The sequence below is a fragment of the Xyrauchen texanus genome, chromosome 37 (assembly GCF_025860055.1).
Source record: "Xyrauchen texanus isolate HMW12.3.18 chromosome 37, RBS_HiC_50CHRs, whole genome shotgun sequence".
Classification (NCBI taxonomy): domain Eukaryota; kingdom Metazoa; phylum Chordata; class Actinopteri; order Cypriniformes; family Catostomidae; genus Xyrauchen; species Xyrauchen texanus.
In genome coordinates this window covers 20165880-20188794 of record NC_068312.1, presented here as the reverse complement: position 1 = coordinate 20188794, position 22915 = coordinate 20165880, and the positions used below count along the sequence as shown (strand labels likewise).

General features: G+C 37.1%; 1 protein-coding gene across 3 annotated transcripts in view; it reads right to left on the bottom strand.

Moving 5' to 3' along the window:
- LOC127630750 (sodium-dependent phosphate transporter 2-like) overlaps positions 1-22915 on the bottom strand; it is a 53011-nt gene that overhangs the window by 9589 nt on the left and 20507 nt on the right. For all 3 annotated transcript variants that reach the window (XM_052108497.1, XM_052108498.1, XM_052108496.1), the window contains exons 2-9: positions 18772-19317; positions 17581-17721; positions 16872-16957; positions 15074-15170; positions 14729-14848; positions 10588-10797; positions 9557-10157; positions 4859-5044 (exon numbers count right to left, since the gene is read on the bottom strand). In XM_052108497.1, the coding sequence (XP_051964457.1) occupies positions 4859-5044; positions 9557-10157; positions 10588-10797; positions 14729-14848; positions 15074-15170; positions 16872-16957; positions 17581-17721; positions 18772-19060 (1730 nt within the window). In that variant the 5' untranslated portion in view covers positions 19061-19317. The remainder of the gene's footprint in view (positions 1-4858; positions 5045-9556; positions 10158-10587; positions 10798-14728; positions 14849-15073; positions 15171-16871; positions 16958-17580; positions 17722-18771; positions 19318-22915) is intronic.

Genomic DNA, 22915 nt, shown 5'->3' with positions numbered 1-22915 from the left:
CAGCCCAAGGTGCTTTTTTATGTCACATTTGACACTGTTAACAAGGTTGAGCACATTTACTGAAAAAACATCATGCAACAATGTAAAAAAAGGTCTCTACTATGCGAGCAAATGTGATTGAAACATATTGCGTGTGAATATGGAAAATTATTTGGTGCTGCTGAATGTCTGACACCTGTCATCAAAGCTTTTGAACTTATACCATCAGTATCAAAACTCCCTAAGCATCTAACCTAGAGAAAGTGGTCTATTCACAGTTATATTCATATCTGAATACTTATAATATTTTAGATATATTCCAGTCAGGCTTTAGGACCTGTCATAGTACAGAATCGGCACTGCTCAAGGTCACTAATGATGTATTATTATCGTTGGATTCTGGATCACATGTTGTTCTGGTTTTATTGGATCTGAGCGCTGCCTTCGATACAATAGATCATGAAATTCTTCTCAGTCGTCTGGAGTGTTGGGTTGGTGTGCAGGGTATAGCTCTTCAGTGGTTTGCTATTTAAAAGGCAGGACAGTTGCTGTGAATCTGGGAGACTTCTCTTCCACATTGGCCCCTTTAGTTTGTGGTGTCCCTCAGGGGTCGATTTTGGGACCGTTGCTGTTTTCGCTCTACATGCTTCCTTTAAGCAGTGTTTTTCGAAAGTATAGCATTTCATATCATTGCTATGCAGACGATCTCCAATTTTATTTTCCTGTGAGGCTAGATAACACCTGTTCGTTGGACAAAGTACAGGAATGTTACAGTGACATTAAACTGGCTATCCAGCAGCTTTCTCCAATTGAATGAGAGTAAAACTGAGGTTTTGATTGTAGGCTCTCCCGTCTTATCTTGCTTTCCTGATCATTTGGGATCTTTATTCCTAAAGACTGAGAATCATGTAAAGAGTTTAGGGGTGATCATGGACTCATCACTTAACTTTAAGAAACAGATTGGTGCTGTTGTCAAAGGAAGCTTTTTTAACCTGAGATCAATTGCTAAAGTAAAGCATTTTTTATCTAGTGAGGATTTAGAAATTGTAGTTCATTCTTTTATTACATCTAAGCTTGACTACTGCAATTCTTTATATATCGGTCTCCCCCAGACTCTGCTTGTCCGCCTACAGTTAGTGCAGAATGCAGCGGCAAGGCTTTTATCGGAGGTGCTGAAGAGAGAACATATTACTCGGTACTGCAATCCCTACATTGGCTTCCGGTCAAATTTAGGATTGATTTTAAAATTCTCTTGTTTGTTTACAAGGCATTGTCAGGCCTTGCCCGCAGTACATCAGAGATCTTATAGTTCCTTACTCTCCTTTTAGAGTTCTCAGGTCCTCCGATCAACGACTTTTAAAGGTACCTCGTTGTAATTTAAAATCAAAAGGAGATCGTGCTTTTTCTGTGGTAGGTCCCAAACTTTGGAATAGTCTCCCATTCCATGTGAGATCAGCTCCATCGATTACAACTTTTAAGTCTTATTTAAAAACTTATTTATTTTCTTTAGCTTCTGAATAATGTATGTCTGTTTTTTGTTGTATGACTTTCATGTTATTATTCTGTAAAGCACTTTGGGGCAACATCTGTTGTTTAAAAATGTGCTATATAAATAAAGTTGCTTGCTTGCTTGCTAACCTTAAATACAAATTGCGTTTTAAACTGTGAAACAAAAAACTAAACTAAAATCGTGGACGACTGACATGTGCGGGTCTGGTAAAACAGTGAAGTATTGTACTTGCTATCACTAAGCTACGTCACCTAGCAATGTGCTGGGCTGGCGACAAAAGATACTTGTGTGAGGCACGACGCAAGAGTAGATGCAATTTTTTAACTGCAAAAGATTTCATTGCTTATTTTTCTGACATTTATGACACCCATTTTGGTGTTTCTACACTAGATGGCACACAAAATATTTTTTGCCTGTGAGAAATACATGAACTGCAGGTTTGAATGTTATATTAGACTGTGATGAAATTGAAAGAACTGTAAATCTCAGAATTTCATTTGCATACCCCCAGTTTGGGAAACACTGCCATAGGTCATTCATTTATAAAGAAAAGTTATTTAAAAAAAAAGTTATTTCAAAACTATTTAAATTCATTTATTTCACAATATTCACTGAGCAATTCTTCTGCAATAGGTGCATGCTTAGCATATTGTGTCACATCTGTAAAAATGTTTTGTGTAAGTTTACTCGTCTATACTGTTTATTATTTTAATTTGGTCTATTTATTGTAATTTATATTAGTGATAGACCAATATATTGGCTGATATTTGGTCATTTTGAGATTATCGACATACTGATGGCAAATTGCTCCTGGCAATTGGAAAATTAACAAATTTGGTAGTTTACTCTATAATTGAAGTCAGAAGCTACATACACTTAGGTTGAAGTCATTAATACTCATATTTTTAACCACTCCACAGATTTCATATTAGCAAACTATAGTTTAGCAAGTTGTTTAAGACATCTACTTTGTGCATGACAAGTAATTTTTCCAACAATTGTTTACAGACAGACTGTTTCACTTTTAATTGACTATATCACAATTCCAATGGGTCAGAAATTTACATACACCAAGTTAACTGTGCCTTTAAGCAGCTTGGAAATTCCAGAAAATGATGTCAATCCTTTTGGCAATTAGCTTCTGACAGGCTAACTGGCTAATTGGAGTCAATTGGAGGTGTACCTGTGGAATCATTTTAAGGCCTACCTTCAAACTCCGTGCCTCTTTGCTTGACATCATGGGAAATTCAAAAGAAATCAGCCAAAATCATAAAAATATTGTGGACCTCCACAAGTCTGGTTCATCCTTGGGAGCAATTTCCAAATGCCTGAAGGTACCACGCTCAACTGTATAAACAATAGTACGCAAGATAAAACACCAACACACCACGCAGCCATCATACCGCTCGGGAAGGAGACACATTCTGTCTCCTAGAGATGAATGTAGTTTGGTGTGAAAAGTGCAAATCAATCCCAGAACAACAGCAAAGAACCTTGTGAAGATGCTGGAGGAAACAGGTAGACAAGTATCTATATCCACAGTAAAACGAGTCCTATATCGTCATAACATGAAAGGCTGCTCAGCAAAGAAGAAGCCACTTCTCCAAAACCACCATAAAAACTCCTGACTACTCACAAGTTCAAATGGGGACAAAGATCTTGTCCTCTGGTCTGATGAAACAAGAATTGAACTGTATGACCATCGTTATGTTTGGGGGTAAAATGGTGAGGCTTGCAAGCCAAAGAACACCATCCCAACCATGAAGCATGGGGATGGCAGCATCATGTTGTGGGTGTGCTTTGCAGCAGCAGGGACTGGTGCACTTCACAAATTAGATGGTATCATGAGGGAGGAATATTATGTAGATATATTGAAGCAACATATCAAGAATCAGTCAACACATCAGTCAAGAATTTAAAGCAAATGGGTTGCAAATGGGTCTTCCAAATGGACAATGACCTCAAACATCCCTCCAAAGTTCTGGCAAAATGGCTTGAGGACAACAAAGTCAAGGTATTGGAGTGGTCATCACAAAGCCCCGACATCAGACCGATAGAAAATTGGCAGAACTGAAAAAGTGTGTGCAAGCAAGTAGGCCTGCAAAATTGACTAAATTACACCAGTTCTGTCTGGAGGAATGGGACAAAATTCCAGCAACTTATTGTGAGAAGCTTGTGGAAGGCTTCCCAAAACATTTGACTGAAGTTAAACAATTTAAAAGGTAATGCTACCAAATACTAACAAACTGTATGTAAACGTTTAACCCACTGGGAATGTGATGAAAGAAATAAAAGCTGAAATAAATAATCCTCTCTACTATTATTCTGACATTTCTCATTAAATGAGTAGTTAAAATAAAGTAGTGATCCTAACTGACCTAAGACAGGGAATGTTTTCTACAATTAAATGTCAGGAATTGTAAAAAACTGAAGTGTATGTAAACTTCTGACTTCAACTTCACAAAAATATAAATACATAGATTATTGATCAGCACATTTTCTCGAAACGTTTTTGAAGCATCAATAAACAGTATTAACAATAGCTGACATTTAAATTAGAAACCTAATTCACTGTCAGTTGTCCTTCTGTTTAATGTGTATGATTACACATTACACAATGTGTATGAACTGGTGTAACTGCGCAAACTTATTAGAATTAGAAATGGTGACGTTTATTATGCAATTTCTCTGTATGTTGCCTTAAATAGGTCTCATATAAGTGGTCAAGCAGCTGCTGTGGCGTGCATGCATTCATAGAAAATAATTGTTTCTAATTATAGAATGCGCCATGTTGTTTGTCAGACGTGTCCGGTGTGCAAACCCCTTTAAGTTCACACTTTACCAAAGCTGTGTTGAGAAATATGTACGATAATAATTGGGAACATTTTGTGATTATAGATGTGTGAATTTGATTAAATATTATGTAAAATATTAATTAAATGTGTTATTTTAATTTCCCAGATTTTTTTGTATGCCTGTCATAGTATTTTGTTTATATTAGCATTATATCAGCCATACCATTCTCTAAATATTGGAACCAGTATTGACAATGAAAAAACATTTCGACCACTAATATGTACATTATGATGTATATTGTCTAAAACGTGTATACACATTTATTTTGTTTACAATGCAAACTTTTGTTTTTGTATTACAAAAAATTTGGAACAATTTGTGTACTGTATAGTGTTAATTGTCTGGCTGTAAATGCACCCCAATTTCCCCACACACAAGTTCCATAAAGTACATTTGTATCAATTTATCTTGTAACACTATTGGATTAATCAGCACATCTGCATGCAACAGTAGCACACGTCACATTCCCCATGCCCAGATGAGTCATGCATTCTGCCCACATGCTGATCTCACCTGGAAGGCGTGATGGGAGTGAGGTCTTTGCCCAACGTCTGAATGACACGTCGACCCCAAACCCATAATCCAGCACAGATTCCCATTCCACCATAGAACAGCAGCCAGATCGGTGTGACTGCATCCTGCATCACCCCACCCTGATCGTAGATCATCCACAGGGCCACCAAAGGACCAATGGCATTACTGTAGAAAAGACAAATCAAGCAAATCTTTCTCAGGGGAAGTGTTTATTGAGATGCTTAATGTCAGGAGTGAAAATCCAGCCCACCAAGGTTAGGATACAAACTTGAGTTTAGTCCATGTGATCTTTTAAACAACATTTGACTTTTTAATTCATCCCAATCATGTTTATGGATTTATAACTGTTTTTAACCTTTAATCTGACCTAATCATATTTACGGATTTATAAAAAAAAATGTTGTATCTTTAAGTAAATCAGAGTTTCAACTTTCGGATATTGGCAATTTTCTTTTGAGCAAAATTATTATACAAAAAAATTAATAAAAATAAAATAAAAAATAAATAATACATTTTTAATTTATTTCAATGTATTGTATACTGTCTTAAATATTTTGAGGCAGTAGAGGTGGTCAACATTTTTGGTACATGGTAATAAATTTACTGCAACAAATTATTTGTTTTTTCTCCCCAATTTGGAATGTTGGCCCCCTGTAACACAAACTTTAAAATACTTTTAAAATCAGCATTGTCCCATGAAATTTACGTGAGCATTGCAACGTTTTTGCAGAACTGAAATTATGTGATTCATTACACCTTTTGCTTGCAGTTTCCAAGTGAAATGTCCAGTGTGGGGCACAGAAACAGAGCAAAATGAGGTTGTAATCAGACAAGGTATTTAAGGTGAATTTTAGATGCTGGTTTTAATGAGTGAAACGTACCTACTACCTCCCTAACATTAAACTTTACCCTAAACCTAACCAATAATATCAAAAAAGATAAATGAGAGTTTAACAAAACAGACATCTTTACCCTTAACCAACACCTACCACTAACCTATAGTGTATTAAAATGCAAATTCGAAATAAAAAACCTGAACAACCATGTCACTTTTCTTTGCCACATTCATTTTTGTGCATCTTTGACCGAACTCGAACAGTGGTCGTCGAGTCCTAAGTCCAACACTCTATCAGGTGAGCTACAAAGCAAGTTTACAAAAGGAATAAGGGTACTGTGTATATGTAGGTGGGTCTGTAATACAAGTGTTAAAATGTATTGCTTTTCAAATCATGCGTTTAAATGTTTTAATTTCATAACACAGCGGGTGATTAATAGAGTGAAAAATACGTTTTTATAAAGTCAAAATCAGCAAATGCACTCATCATTTGTTCGACTATATATACAGGTGAAACTCGAAAAATTAGAATATCGTGCAAAAGTTCATTAATTTCAGTAATTCAACTTAAATGTGAAACTAATATATTATATAGACTCATTACAAGCAAAGTAAGATATTTCAAGCCTTTATTTGATATAATTTTGATGATTATGGCTTACAGCTTATGAAAACCCCAAATTCAGAATCTCAGAAAATTAGAATATTACATGAAATCAATAAAAAAAGGATTTTAAATACAGAAATGTCGGCCCTCTGAAAAGTCTAATCATGCATATGTACTCAGTACTTGGTTTGGGCCCCTTTTGCATTAATTACTGCCTCGATGCGGCGTGGCATGGATGCTATCAGCCTGTGGCACTGCTGAGGTGTTATGGAAGACCAAGATGCTTCAATAGCGGCCTTCAGCTCTTCTGCATTGTTTGGTCTCATGTCTCTCATCTTTCTCTTAGCAATGCCCCATAGATTCTCTATGGGGTTCAGGTCAGGCGAGTTTGCTGGCCAATCAAGCACAGTAATACCATGGTCATTGAACCAGGTTTTGGTACTTTTGGCAGTGTGGGCAGGTGCCAATTCCTGCTGGAAAATGAAGTCAGCATCTCCATAAAGCTTGTCTGCTGAAGGAAGCATGAAGTGCTCTAAAATGTCCCGGTAGACGGCTGCGTTGACTCTGGACTTAATAAAGCACAGTGGACCAACACCAGCCGATGACATGGCTCCCCAAACCAACACAGACTGTGGAAACTTCACACTGGACTTCAAGTATCTTGGATTGTGTGCCTCTCCATTCTTCCTCCAGACTCTGGGACCTTGGTTTCCAAATGAGATGCAAAATTTGCTCTCATCAGAAAAGAGGACTTTGGACCACTGAGCAACAGACCAGTTCTTTTTTCTTTAGCCCAGGTAAGACGTTTGACATTTGAAGCCCATGTCCAGGACCCGTCTGTGTGTGGTGGCTCTTGATGCAGTAACTCCAGCCTCAGTCCACTCCTTGTGAAGCTCCCCACACATTTGAATGGCCTTTTCCTGACAATCCTCTCCAGGCTACGGTCATCCCTGCTGCTTGTGCACCTTTTTCTTCCACACTTTTCCCTTCCACTTAACTTTCTATTAATGTGCTTTGATACAGCACTTTGAGAACATCCAACTTCTTTTGCAATTACCTTTTGAGGCTTTCTCTCCTTGTGGAGGGTGTCAATGATGGTTTTCTGCACAACTGTCAGGTCAGCAGTCTTCCCCATGATTGTGAATTCAACTGAACCAGACTGAGAGACCATTTAAAGGCTCAGGAACCCTTTGCAGGTGTTTAGCTGATTAGAGTGTGACACTTTGAGCCTACAATACTGAACCTTTTCACAATATTCTAATTTTCTGAGATTCTGAATTTGGGGTTTTCATAAGCTGTAAGCCATAATCATCAAAATTATATCAAATAAAGGCTTGAAATATCTTACTTTGCTTGTAATGAGTCTATATAATATATTAGTTTCACATTTTAAGTTGAATTACTGAAATTAATGAACTTTTGCACGATATTCTAATTTTTCGAATTTCACCTGTAAAATGCACTGTTGCTACATTGCCTCTAGTGTTCATTTAAACAAGAAACTGCAGTGAAACGCAGAAAGCGACACGGAAATGTCCGTTTGCACAAAAGCATATAGAGCAACGTTCATTCTATGAGAACATGTTTTCAATTATTGTGTCCCCAAAAGACTAGTCCTAAATAATAATAAAAAAATTATTTAAATGAAACACTAAGTAAAAATATCTCAAGCAAATTGTCACCAAAAAAAAAGAAACTTTCAGAAGACATTACACAGTTGCAATAAGAATACAGAGCTGCATTAGCCTAAACTTATGGCCATGTCTGACTTGTTCTTATCAGTCTGGATATGTGCCAAATCAGTCGTAAACCAGATCTATGGCACAGAAACTTGGACAAACTAATGCCAAGGAAGGCTGAGAAAATATTAAGTTCTTTGCTCCTACACAAAGGTCTGATTCTGAACTTACTAATAAAAAAAAAAGCATTCTGCAAGACCGACAGGTTTTACAGGAAAGCAAAAGACATGAAAATTAATCAGTAAAAAAATCTCCTGAAGATACAGAATGCAATCTACCCTTAAACAATATGGTACAAGAGACAAATAATAGGAAATGTTACACTCTGTCTACACCGGGCACATCCGTTGATGTGACGCAACTGCTTGAGGCTGTCTAAACTGGGCACATAGACACTAACATTCTAAACCATTTGTGTGTAGTTGGCAGCAGCAGTTCCAGTGTGTGATGTGCCAAATGGAACAGGATACACATTTTCTTTCAGAGCGGCAAGCTGCAACAGATGCTTCTAGTGTAGACAGAATCATTATATTGATTATAATGGGTTCTATTGCTTTTGACACGACGCTCGAGTGAGTTAGCCTCAGACACTAATTACTTTCACTGAATTATAAAAAGATGCAATGAAAGTGAATGGTGACTTTCTGACTAACTTCTTCTGTGTTCCACAGAAAAAAGTATATTATGAATGAATGAACGTTACATTTATATAGAGCTTTTCTGACACTATACACAAAGCACTTCACACAGTGAACAGCGGACTCTCCTCAACCACCGGCAGTGTGCAGCATCCACCTGGATGATACGCCGGCAGCCATAGTGGGCTAGTACGCTCACCACACACCAGCTATTGGTGGAGAGGAGAGAGTAGAGTTATAGAGCCAATTAATGGATGGGGATTTTTAGGAGGCCATGACTGAGCAAGGCCAATGGGGGGAATTTGGACAGGACACCGGGGTTACACCCCTACGCTTTAAGAGAAGTACCCTGGACCAAAGAGAGTCAGGCCCTTGGTTTAATGTCTCATCCAAAGTACGGTGCCTTTTACAATATAGTGTCCTCGTCACTACACTGGGGTGTTAGGACCCACACAGACTGCAGGGTGGTCTTTCTAACGCCTCTTCTCGCCGCAACCTTAGTTTTCCCCAGGAGGTCTCCCATCCAGGTGCTGACAAGGCTGACAGTATTTCCGGGGTGAGTTCTCGGTAACCATTTTCTGAGAAGTATGATGATTCTACTGATAAATGCTTAGGATTTCTCATGTAATGCAGATTATTTATTGTGCAACAATCGCATCTATATTCTTCTGAAGAAGCTAAAGTCGCTGTAGCCTGCTCAGCTTCAGCGGGCAACACAAGTCATACAGGGTTTGAACAACATGAGGGCAAGTAAATGATGAGACAACGATTTGCTATCGCGAACAGGAGTTTTGTGTCTAAGCATGCAAGACCAGAACTATCTGTTAATATTTATGAATAATATGTTGAGTGGCGTACCTGACATCATTCCCACCATGTGCGAAAGATCCGAAACATGCAGTGAGGATCTGCAGAAAATGGAAGAGCTGGAAGACTTGAGGCTTGTCCTTCTCTTCATCAGGGCAGTCCTCCAGCATGCCCTCTGCAGTGGCCCGGGGCTCCCTTTTATCTGCCGCCAAGTTCACATCCACATCCCCTTCCTCTGCCTCGATCTCCGCCTCTGCCACTGCGTTACAGTAGCTGGAGTAGCTGTCGTAGCGCAGTCGCTTCTTTGAATAGAACACGCTGTCGCCCACTAGCTTCTCGCTGTCCTCTGGCGGAGGGGCGCTGGACTCTGATCGCAACATGGGCTGGACTGGCATGCCGCAGATGGCTGCTGTGTAGCACGTGTAGCTGTTGTTGCGACGGAGGTGTCTGTAGTTGTTGTCGTGACGTGAGCAGCTACGCTCGTCCTCCAGTTGGCCCAAGTGGATCTTGTGTAGAAGGTCCTTGTAGAGACCAGAGTCTTTGTGAACGGTGTGGTAGACCTGACCATTACTGCGCATGTGCCCATCAAAGCTGAAGCTCCCATTAGACACAGGAGACTTGAGGCAGCCATTGGTCATAGAGTTGGTGCGACCTGACAGAAAAATCGGTCCACAACAGTCCACTTGTAAAATGCTTCTATTTTGCATTTTTCAAATTGAATACAGTTTTTTTTCCCTATTATAAATTATATTAGCAGCATAAGAATTTGATTGAAAAGCTTTATTTAAAACATGTACTTCAGAGATTCTTAGTATTTGGTATGTCCCCCTTTTGCTTAAATGACAGCATGCACTTGAGATGGCATGGACTCCACAGGTTTGAGCAAAACCTGATGATCTATGTTATCTTAGCATGATATCAGAATATTGGAAAGAGCATCTTCGGAGTCACCTCTGTACATAAGGTCAAAGCAGAATAAAGTTGACAATTTTTGTCACTCAGGGCCAAGGTCTCTGAGGCATCAGTTGCTGATACTGCAAGATGGTAACCATTAAACTTGATAATCACGTCTTTTAACTCACCATACACCCTGCCGTTGGGCAGGACAGTGCCTCCATTAGCCAGACTGTTGAGCTCCCCTGTAGACTCCTCTGTCAGATGCAGCACTGCATCATTACTGCTTTTTGCACCTGGAAGCTCTTTAAACACAGGGGCTTCCTCTTCCTCCTCAGGGATTTTATCTAAACTCTCATCGGAGATGCGGGACAGAGCATGCTCTTTCTTCAGCTGACCTGTTTGAGGAAAACAAAGGCAGAGAATCATTGACAAAAACACTGGACAAAATATTTTGGTTATCAAAAAATGGGATGTTATTTGTGGAGCAGATAAGAGAAAGGACACAAGCTTTGTGAAAGTGGTGAAAAGCTACAAAATAATAAGCAAGAGTTGCTTTACATTTATAGTAAGAATATCAAGCCACCATATCCATATGGATAATCCATGCATTCATGATTACATAATTTAGGATTTGCTCACATACAGCAAATTCTAGCTGAAGAAATATTTTAGAACTAAGCTTAACTAGAAAAATGCATATTCCCTATAGACATTTCCATTTCTATGACTTCACGATTTTAAAATTCCTTAAATCTTCCAGGGTTTCCACGACTTATCCTTAAGATTGCAACAAGGGATGTAGTACCGATACATAATTTTTGGTACTAACATTTTATCAACAGTTTATTTAAATTGTGTGTGTATATATATATATATATATATATATATATATATATATATATATATATATATATATATAGATATATATATAATTGCTGTATTGTTTGTGCACTGGAAGCTTCTGTCACCAAGAAATAAAATCCTTGTATGTGTAAGCATACTTGGCAATAAAGCTCATTCTGATTCTTCTAATTCTGAATATTACATAACTTTACAGTAGTAATACAATTCTGTCATACTTCTTTCCTATAAATGTAGCTTTTGTGTTTCTGTGTTGTTTTGACCAAGGAGCTCTGAAGTTATGACAGCTGCTTTCAACTCTGGAAAAGCCGGTCGCTACGTGACTCAGTCATTATTATTATTATTACACACAAAAGGCTGCTATTTAATTAAATAAGTACAGTATGTACTCTGTATGTGCCTCACACTACAATGTGAATTTGCACTGTTTACTGTCATCTTCTAGTGTGTGATGCTCATGATGGTGTTTTCCCAGTATGAGCCAAGGAGGGGTTTTAAAGTCGCCATGAAATCAAAATAAAATGTTTGTGCTTTTAGTCTATATTTATTCCCTTTAAGGTCATCAATATGCTAATGTACTTCCAAATGCTGACCAAATGTGTTTTTAGAAGATATAAGCATTTAAAATTGGAAGTCACTCTCTTCCAGCTTGACAGACCGAGGCACATTCATGGCAACACAGATGGCATGAGAAACTGTCCAATCAAATGCTTTCTAAAACGAGAACACTCCCTCCCCTAGAGTGTCTGACGGAGTTCTAACTGGCGTGGATCATGCCTTCGCAGGCTAAAGGAGCACAATCCATGTTTCAGTGTCAATTCCAAACAGATTTTACAGTAAAAATCACTTCAAAATTTGTTTTGACTTACCATTATCACCTTTTAGACTTCCTAAGCTCTCACACTTGAGGGTTATTGTCTTTGTATGGGATAAGAATGATGACTTCTAAATAAGACATGCTGACACCAAAGCTGAATGAAAGGAAACTCACTGGAGTTTATTTATGCAGACTGAGTTTTCTTTGATGTACTACTTGAGTAAGTGTTCTTTATGCTTAGTGTATTGTGATTCAAAATGAGGACATATTAGCTACTACTCTCTTGTTTCACATTCATCTGTATTTGCACAATGGTTCCAGCCTTGTGCTAACGTAAACAAAGTCCCCGCCCAAAATGTTTTCTCTCATTCGAAAAGCGGTTTCACTAGGAAATACATCACAATACAATAATAAAGTCGGTTATAACTTCCGTTTCAAGGAAACTTTAAGAGGTATGAGCAGCTAGCATCAGCAAAACACTGTCTCCACACATTCACAACACACACACATTTTAATTACATGATAACTACAGTATATATTTATCTCATTAAATCACAGATTTTCCCATTAAATATTCTCATTAGGACATAACGAGATTTCGATTTTTAGGCTGAATCTTAACGCAGACATTCGTACGTCAATATTTTGTATTGGAACATTTTTACGACTACCAGTACATGAGCACGGTATCGGACCAGATACTGATAGGACATCCCTAATTACAATTTATATCAAATCAAACAGTGACAATAACACACAAGAAAACACTTAGTTAGTTTGAACTTCACTCATAGTGAAGTACAACTGATGCCAATAAAAATCCAAGGAGCAAAAATGACTGATTTCACATATATTTAATGTCTCACAGGTAGCTAAACCATACTAAGCAATCAGCCCTCAATATGAAGACATAATAAAGCATGCAGTGGTATTGTGCATGTATCTATAAAGGAAGTGATGATCCATGAGTGAAAACAGTGTTTTAACTTTTCATTACATTAGAGATTTTCACTTTTTTAAAAAACAAAACACTTTGTGCATTGAGTAAAAAGTACAGAGTCTGTATGAGGTCATTGTGACTTTTTAAAACAGTGCTGTTCTCAAATAAACAGCTTCAGTTTATTTGCTTTTCATTTATCTCAGCGTCAGTCAACTCAACATGGACCCTCAAGCCAGAGCCAATAAAAGGTTGTCCCCAGCAGAGTAGCAGATGTTAGACAAATCCTTCCCTCCTAAACTGGTGCAGATACCTCATGCAGTCACATCATTTACTTTTTCCAAAGCTAGATTAGAAATAACATCTAAATTAATGGCCAGCTGTCACTAAAAGCAAAAACATTAGGATCACACAATCTCTACACATGAAGTCACTATTTACAATTAGCGCTCTCACACCTTTGATCAATGAATCCCTGTGACTTTTCCAGGCATTTGGGAATTTATAGAGCTTGCACTCACAAAGAGCAGTTTCCACTGTGATGAAATATTTCGCATATATCTAGAAAACTGTAAAATGAAAACTGTAAAAAAAACTAAGCAAAAACAAAAAAACTAATATACTTGAGGCCAAAGTTTGGAATAATGTACAGATTTTGCTCTTATGGAAAGAAATTGGTACTTTTATTCACCAAAGTGGCATTAAACTGATCATAATGTATAGTCAGGACATTAATAACTTGAAAAAAATACTATTATTTTCCTCTGGTCTGATGAAACAAAAATGTAACTTTTTGGCCATGCTAACCATTGTTATGTTTGGAGGAAAAAGGGTGAGGCTTGCAAGTCGAAGAACACCATGCCAACCGTGAAGCATGGGGGTGGCAACATCATGTTGTGGGGGTGCTTTGCTGCAGGAGGGACTGGTGCACTTCACAAAATAGATGGCATCATGAGGAAGGAAAATTATATTTTGAAGCAACATATAAAGACATCAGCCATGAAGCTAAAGCTCTGCTGCAAATGTCTTCCAAATGGACAATGACTCCAAACATACCTCCAAAGTTGTGGCAAAATGGCTTGAGGACAACAAAGTCAATGTATTGGATTGGCCATCACAAAGCCCCGACATCAATCCGATTGAAAATTTGTGGGCAGAACTGAAAAAGTGTGTGCAAGCAAGGATGCCTACAATCATGACTAAGTTTCACTCGTTTGGAGAAATTGGTCAAGATTGCAGCAACTTATTGTGAGAAGATTGTGGAAGGCTACCCAAAATGTTTGACCCAAGTTAAACAATTTAAAGGCAATGCTACCAAATACTAATAAAGTGTATGTAAACTTCTGACTCACTGGGAATGTGATGAAAGAAATAAAAGCTGAAATAAATAATTCTCTCTACTATTTTTGTGACATTTCACATTCTTAAAATAAAGTAGTGATCCTAACTGACCTAAGACAGGGAACTGTGCAGAACTGAAAAGGTGTGTGCGAGCAAGGGGGCCTACAAATCTGACATAGTTACACCAGTTCTGTCTGGAGGAACAAGCCAAAATTCCAGCAACTTATTGTGAGAATCTTTTGAAAAGCTACCCGAAATGTTTGACCCAAGGAAAAGAAAAGACATTTAGGACAATAGTGAAGATATCTAACACAGACATCAACAACACCTTAAACTATGAGACTGCGGGAGGGAAGAGGATAGTACGTACTTGCTATTTTCCTTCTCATCCAGGGGCAAACAAAAATCCAGACCAGACCGGCACATATCAGTGCACCAGCCAAGGTAATGAGGGCAATGGCCCAGATAGGGAGCATCTCCAAGCCCAGTACTACACAATAAAGAAAGAGCATGTGAGATGGTCACAGCCATTAATACACTCTGTTGTGACATTTACAATCAATCAATTTTTCACATTTTTTTTTACTTAACATGAAAATCTTTATCAAAAACAAAGTTCTAGATGTGGCATACATGTGAGGTTCAATGGCACTTATTCAATGACAACAAACAAACTCTTGTTAGATGCCATCACTTTAAGAGTGAAATGGCTTACAGGGAGCTCCAGTGTACATGATGGAGAAGGTGTTGATTCCAATGGTTGAGGCATAGAAGAGGGGCAAAGTGCGGAGACCATTAGGAACAGGGTCATCCTGTAATAGACAGCACAGAGAGAGCTTCAGCTCTAAACAAACCATAAAGATTTAACATTTCCAATTTTTCATTTACTTCTCTTCTTTGTCCATTAAAGAAATAGTTCACCCAAAAATAAGAATCCTGTTATCATTTACTCACCCCCATGCCATTCCAAACCAGTGTGCAATTACAATAAATGAGTCGTTTGGACTGGAGTTTTCAAGCTTCTAAAAGGATCAATAAAAAGGATCAATAAAATTAATCCGTCTATGGAAAAACTGAATGGGATTTTTACTTCTGGAACCAGACTGTTGAGCTCTATTGCAAGACTTCAGAAGATTTGAAATGTAGTATAATATGGACAAAATAGGTCATCTGTTGTTCGTCAATGGTAAAAGCTTCCGTTGAAGCCATTAGTCTGAATTATTTCAACCTCATTTTATAAATAGCGTGTTTGATAGCAGAATTCCTGGTAAACAATTACATTACCCATGGTGCAGTAGAGAACAGTTCAACAATCAGAGAATCTGCCTCGGAACGATCGCCCACTCCCTTGATGCACTGTGAGTGATGTAAACGAGTCCCTTGAACTACTTATCCAATTGTACATATCGGAATTTTTGGCAATAAACATAAAATATCTATACTTATAATCAACAACCTAAAATCAATAGTTTGATATATTCCCATATTTTTTTTTTTTTATTACATAATTCACAATCCTTCATGGGATTGTAGTTTGTTCCCTCATGAAAGACGGTAAGTACACAGCCTTGCAACTTTGTCTTTTTGTCTGATTTTAAAGTATTTTTTGCCTCAAAACCTGGTTGGTTTGGTTCATGGCTTAGAACTCTTATTTTATTAAGTGCCTATAAAAAAAATTTATGGGAAAAATACTTCCAAAACCCAGACGCTGAATAAGAGTGTGGGGCACTGTTGCGCTCCATAGTTTTGGTTGAGAAACAGGCCGTTCACGAATCAGACATCGCTACTTCTCTCATGAAATCTCAAGAATGTGCTAAGGAGAGAGCAAGGGCAGATTTATAGTAAATAACAACTTTTATGATACTTTTGTGGTGCTTTTGCATCCTTTTTGAAACATGAAAGCTGTGGACTGGAGATTCATTTTATAACAGTAAATGTTTGTTTTCAAAGAACAAAAGAAAGTCATACAGTTGTGGAATGACATAATGAAAGAGTTTTCATTTTAGGGTGAACTGTTCCTTGAAAGTTAATTTTAGGGTCACATAATTTTGTAGTTACAAGAACAGCTCAGTGGTTTGCAACCATTTTTGTGTGATGCACATTTAAATGTTAAACACAGTGCTTCTGTGGCCACAGGCAAGAATTCATTTCCAGGCTCCTAACTCTAAAAGGCTTAAACATTTAAGTGTTTACAGAACTAAAGTCACACCAAGTAGACATTTGAAAGATGTGAACTGCTGCCGACTGTGACTCCTTCACTGTGCCATCACAGATGCTGTTGTAGAGCTTTTGTCATAGTAAACTAAACAGCCACAGTTATTTGGAAAAAGCTAAATGCGTTGTTAAACACAGTTTTATATACTTTGGTGTTTGACCGTTCTATAACCAGTAAAAATGTTTAAGTGTATAAACCACAGGAGCAAAATGCTTAAGGCCTGTCTGAGCACTTCGGCAATTTATTCCCCCATCTTGATGTCAAACAGGTGTAATAGCATCGATGACTTTGAACTCACCTTGTTAAGAATGAAATATCTAATGAAGAAGAAGAGCAGGCCAGACATGAGACCAGACAGCAGAGGGGAGATGAACCATGAGGCAACTACATCATATAAATAGCAATTACTAAATCAATAGTGTGCCAATATAGAAGACACATTATGCAGATGGAGGCCATCAGAAAACATTAAATAAATTACACATCTCAGTTACAAGGGAATTTACAACAAAAATGTGATAATGCCACTCCAGAGAAATGATATATAAACACATTGCATTAAAGAGATATTTGAAAATATTCTGTTGTCATTAACTCATCATGTTGTTCTAAACTCATATAAATGTTAAGCAGAATGTTAGCCTCACTGTTCACTGTCATTATATGGAAAAAAGATGCACTGAAATTGAATGGTGACTGAGACCAACATTCTGCCAAACATCTCCTTTTATGCTCCATGGAAGAAAGTCAAATGAATTTGTAATAACATGATGTTATACAATGAATAATAACATAATTGTAATTTAGGGTGACCTATCTATTTAAGAATATAACTTGACATTAAACAATAAAAAGAGAAATGAAACCATCCACAGAAACAAACAATGCAAGGGTTATATATCGGGCACTCAACTGCATCAAAACTAGGCTGTTTAGTTTTCATGTTCTTAGCATGCAAATAAATACCACATTATAATTTGTAATGCATTCATTAATGGAACTTTTACCAATTTTGACCAACTGCATCCACTGCACTCCCTTAGTGCCAATAGCAACCATGGAAAATCCAATCGTAGATCCCACAATGCAATGAGTTCCAGAAATGGGCAACCTCAGAAAAGAGGCAATGAGCTGCCAAACCGCAGACCCTAAAAGAGAAGGCAATATGAGTGGGAAGTTTGAATTTCAACCATATGTTCTCTTCTGTCTTCATTATATTCTTTGGACTGGATAATATTCAAAAAGAATTCCAATGTAGCCATTCTCTTCAAATTAACATTTAAAAATAAACTCCCAATGACACAGTGGCCACAAAATAGTATTTAGGCTCTTTAAGGGAGAATTTATAGAAAAATGCAAATTCAGTATACATTAAATCACCCTCATATTGTTCCAAAACCTGTATGACTTATTTTTCTTTTGTGAAACACAAAAGGTGTAAAGATAGTATGCTAATCTCAGTCACCTTTCACTTTCATTGCATCTATTTGTCACAGAATGAAAGTGAATGATGACTGAAATTTGGAACAACATAAGGTTGAGTAAATTATTACATAATTTGTAATAAGCCATATGTACCTATGAATTTCAATGCATTAAATACCAAAACATAACAAATCAAGTAGCATCTACAATTATTTTAGACTTCCCAGAACTAAATTCACTTTTGGTGATTGGTGATCACGTTTTAACAGACTTTTTAACTGATCCCAAAGCAATTTTTAATGGATGCATGAACCCTCAAGTTCACAGGTGCAGTTCAGCACATTAACGATGTTCCACTAAGTTTGACATCCAGAAAGCATCCAAATACTTCATCTTTATTTTAAGCAGTATTTCACTTTAACCTAACAAACATTTTTCTTGTGAAATGTTTAGTTAAAAAGTGTGCTTGTTTTTGTGCAAATACTTTTTTTGGGCCACAGTTGGTTAGGTTTAGTCTGATCATATAACTTCTTTCAATCGTCCATTCAATGTAATAACTTGAAATCTTCATCCTAAAAGTAACTAAAGTATAAATAAAACAAATCAGGCATCAACTAAAATTATCTTACTGTTCTCTCCACAACAGTCATGTGATCAAGACTCCCAGAATCTGGCCGCCTACAGCGAATAAACAAATGCCTCGCGAAGCTCCTCCATCATTTATCTTCACAATGACAGGTTGAGGTTTCAACTTTAAATGATCCATTACTTACCGAACATTGCGCTGACCTCTCCTGCCATCAGCACCGGCACAGTGTCATTGTACAAACTGACATCTATAATTCCCTTTCGTATGGTTTCCCCGACCTTTGCACCAAGAAGCATGGAGCCCAGGGTCTCAAATATGGACGCCAAGATACAGGCCTGGCGCAGTGTCACCACTCCTGACCCGACCGCTGTGCCAAACGAGTTTGCCACATCATTGGCTCCCACCGAAAATGCCAGGATGAAAGCTATAATGAAGCCGATCACGACCATCCATAGGTAAGGTTCCAAATCCATCTTGCCGTTTCTTTGTGCGAAGCTTCCAAATGATTCCCAAACAAACAACTACAAATAATCGAAGTAAGGTGCTGTACTATGAAAGAAATTCTCCTTTTTTTCTCAGAACTTCTCCAGGCTAAAAGAATTCTTGGGGGAGAGGCACACTGCTAACTAAGCCGTTTAACCTCAGTCTGTGGAGTGCTGAGCAGTGTAGGCAGGAGAGAGCATTCCATTGTTTGGCCCTCTTAGTGTCCTGTCCACAAAGTAGCCTTCAGCTGTCAAAACAAAAGAGACAAGGAAATAATTACACAGTATTCATACATTCTCTTATAGATTCCATAATATAGCTGAAAAAGACCATGGGAAATGGAGAGATGGATAGGCAGGTGGTGGAGAAATCAAGGATTTAAGAGATAAGACAAGGACATTTATTTTTATTTTTTTAAAGATATTACAGAGTAGGGATATTTTAACCAATATTTAAAAAAAATATTAACACTTTTCCATTTAAACGACTATTGGTTATTTAATATTGGGTTGTACCGATAAAGTTAAACATAGCCAAAAACTCACATTGTGGAAGAAACTTGTGCGATGTCATGTAGAAAAACAAACAAACAAACAAACACTTACATTTCACCATCCACTTGCATTGTATGGACCTACAGAGCTGAAATCTAAAAATCAAAATTTGTGTTCGGCAGATGAAAAAGTCATACACATCTGTGGTGGCATGAGGATAAGTAAATGATGAGAGAATTTTATTTTTTGGGTGAACTATTCCTTTAAGGGCTCTTGTCAGATCTGCGTAGCTGTGAACTTCTGCTGTCATAAAAGTCCCATTAAATAATCTCTTAATAAATGACAAAGTAACTAAAATTAAACCTAGAATTGTAAAAACAGGAATGCCGCCCATTGTAGTGAAGTAAAAAAATTTCATTCAAAATTGACTTGAGAGTAAAAATTAACCACTTTTAAATCTACTCTAAAAGTACAAATGTTTCAAAAAAAGTTACTAAAGTAAATTTAACGGAGTAAATGTAGTGCATTGCTATCAACCTCATATAACCAACAACGAATGCAATCAAATTGTGCTAGTGCTAGCTCAACTGATAGAGCATTACACTTGTAATGTAAAGGACCAGAGTTCAGAAAAGCACACATGTTGACATGTCAGCCGAAAGTGTCATAGTAGCACCACAAAATTATTTGATTTCGTCAGCAACTGGATTTTTCATGCATATTTGTTTACAACACTATCGATTAGGTTAGGTTTAGATTTTAGGTTTAGGGTAGGGAGGTAAGCTTTGTTGATTTAAAACTTGATTCAGCATTCACCTTAGAAACCACATCTGTTTGGTAGAACATTCGACTTGCTTTTAGTGTCACAGTGGACATTTTTCCTCTAAACTGCATACGTGTAATAAGCCATGTAATATAATTTTGTAAAAATGTTGCCACAGTCACATACTTTCACGAGAGCAGGCTGTAAAAAGAAAACTTTTTAAGTAGTTCAATCTTCTTTTTCCAATTAAAATAATATAATGACTGATTATCTGCAGAAGGTGTGATTCGATTAAACCAACCAAATTAAACCATCTGAACATGTGATTTCTGCCACTGCATTTTAAACAAAAACTTTAACCCACAATAACAGTGCAACTTAACTATGAATGATACCAATTTTGTATTTTTTTTATTAGGTTTATATAGGCTTGGCATGATGTTTCTGGTTAAAGGCATCACCTGTAAGATGACTAAATCATCCTCACCACAGGACATTACCGAAATATAATGCACTATATAAAAAGATCACTGCTCAAGCCTGATACTTAAGTCAACTCAAAGTGGGAAAAATTGCAAATGTTTCCACATCACTAAACCTTTTGTATAGTGGGAATTATATGTAAACAGTTGGAAAGCCAGACTAATACATTCTCAAGGTATTTACTGATTGTGTTCAAGAGTCTCGTGAACAGTAACACCTCACGTAGCAACATCACATGACTGTTGACTTTTTGACATAAAGAATGGTCTGTTTATTAGGCATCGTCAACACAAAAGTTAAATAAAAAGAACACAAGATATACGCGAATTTCAGGAGCCTCAGAATAGCTCATCCATGTGCAGCAACACAGACTGCACGCTCAAATATTGAGAAATGCACTGATACACAAAAATAACAGCTTACTTAAGGTGCTTTTTCAGGTTTTCAGTACATTCAAAATTGTGAGTGTGATATTGCTTATATACAACAGTCCAATGTACAAGTACATTTTCAAAAATTAGGAAAAACTGAGTACAGTCATATAAACTCATTTGTGCATGGAACTAATTTCTTACACGACAGATCCGAATCTGCCGTTGCTGGTTCAAACCAAATGATCCGTCCAAGCCTCCATTAGTAATTCAAAAATGCCTTCAGAAAAGCATCACAGCTTGTGCTGTTTCGAACAAGTTATTGTATAAACAAGGATGGATGTGTGTTTCTGTGTGTGTTTGTGAGAGAAAGAGAGAGAGACGGAGCGTGTTCGATCACCTGTTGCCCCACCAAAGCAGAGATATTGTCACCTTTCTGAAGATCAGCTTTCTCAGTGTTAAAATAGCGTCCAACATGTCAATCAACAAATCAACACGTTGAGTTCTGTAATCAATTGGTCTGTTGTGTCTCTCAGCTATGAATAGCCTTAATGCTGAAGTTGTTAGTTTAAAGCCATTTCAAGCTATTTCCTGTCTTTAGTAGTGTAGTAGTAATACGAACGATCACAGAGCGCTGTTCTATGAAAACAATGACTAATGGATTCACTTCACATCACCAACTGGCTCATATTACACACAAAAATTATCTTTTGCCACCACTTGCTGTCAAACATATGTAATGTTAAAAATAAAATAAAAAAAAAATAAAAAAAAACAGATGTAAAAAGAGACACATATCCTACAGTAGCTCTTAACACATATGCACCGCTATTACACTTTAGGTAACGACGAACACAAGTGGAGTGATACACACCGTGTCAGACATACTGTAGTCTGATATTACCAATTTTTCTTAAAACTAATGCAAATACAAAACACTGGTACAGCCATGTGACATCAGGACAGGGTGATAAGCCGACACAATTTGTATGAAATAGGATGCTTCATGCCTTCTCGGAAATATGAGATCTATTGGTTTTTGGCACTTTAGCTCTCTTGCAATCTGTGTAACCGCTTTGGTGATTCATCTACTGACAGCTCCTGACAAAGCAGACAAAATGGTTCATATTATGAGAAAACATCAAAATATTCAAAAGAGCTTTTACGTACTTATATATTTATAATCAAATATTATTTACAGATTTGTTTGTATACTGTATGTTTGAACTTGTATATAATGTAAGAAATGCAATCATTGTGATTCACAATCAAATTATTATTTTCATCTCATGACTTACCTATAGGGTTAATTCACCAAGAAATGAAAGTTCTGTCATCATTTACTCACCCTCATTTTGTTCCAAACCAGTATAAATTTCCTCTGCCCAAGACTAACATTATGCCAAACATCTCCTTTTGTGTTCCACAAAAAAAACAATAAAAATGCATATAGGTTTGGTACAACATGAGGGTGAGTAAAAGATGACCATTTTCATTTCTTTATGAAATATTTAGCAAAAAATGAACTAGCAAAAATTATTTTCAATTTGGTTTGTTACAATACATACTAGTCACACATATGCAGACTAGTGTTGTTATGGTACCAACATTTCAGTAGTCTGTACAGATACCAGTAAAATTACATGATTCTCAATAAAATTTCCATACCACAGAAAAATATGTAATATGTTATTCAACACACTCCATAAACCTATTCAAATTTTACCGTAAATT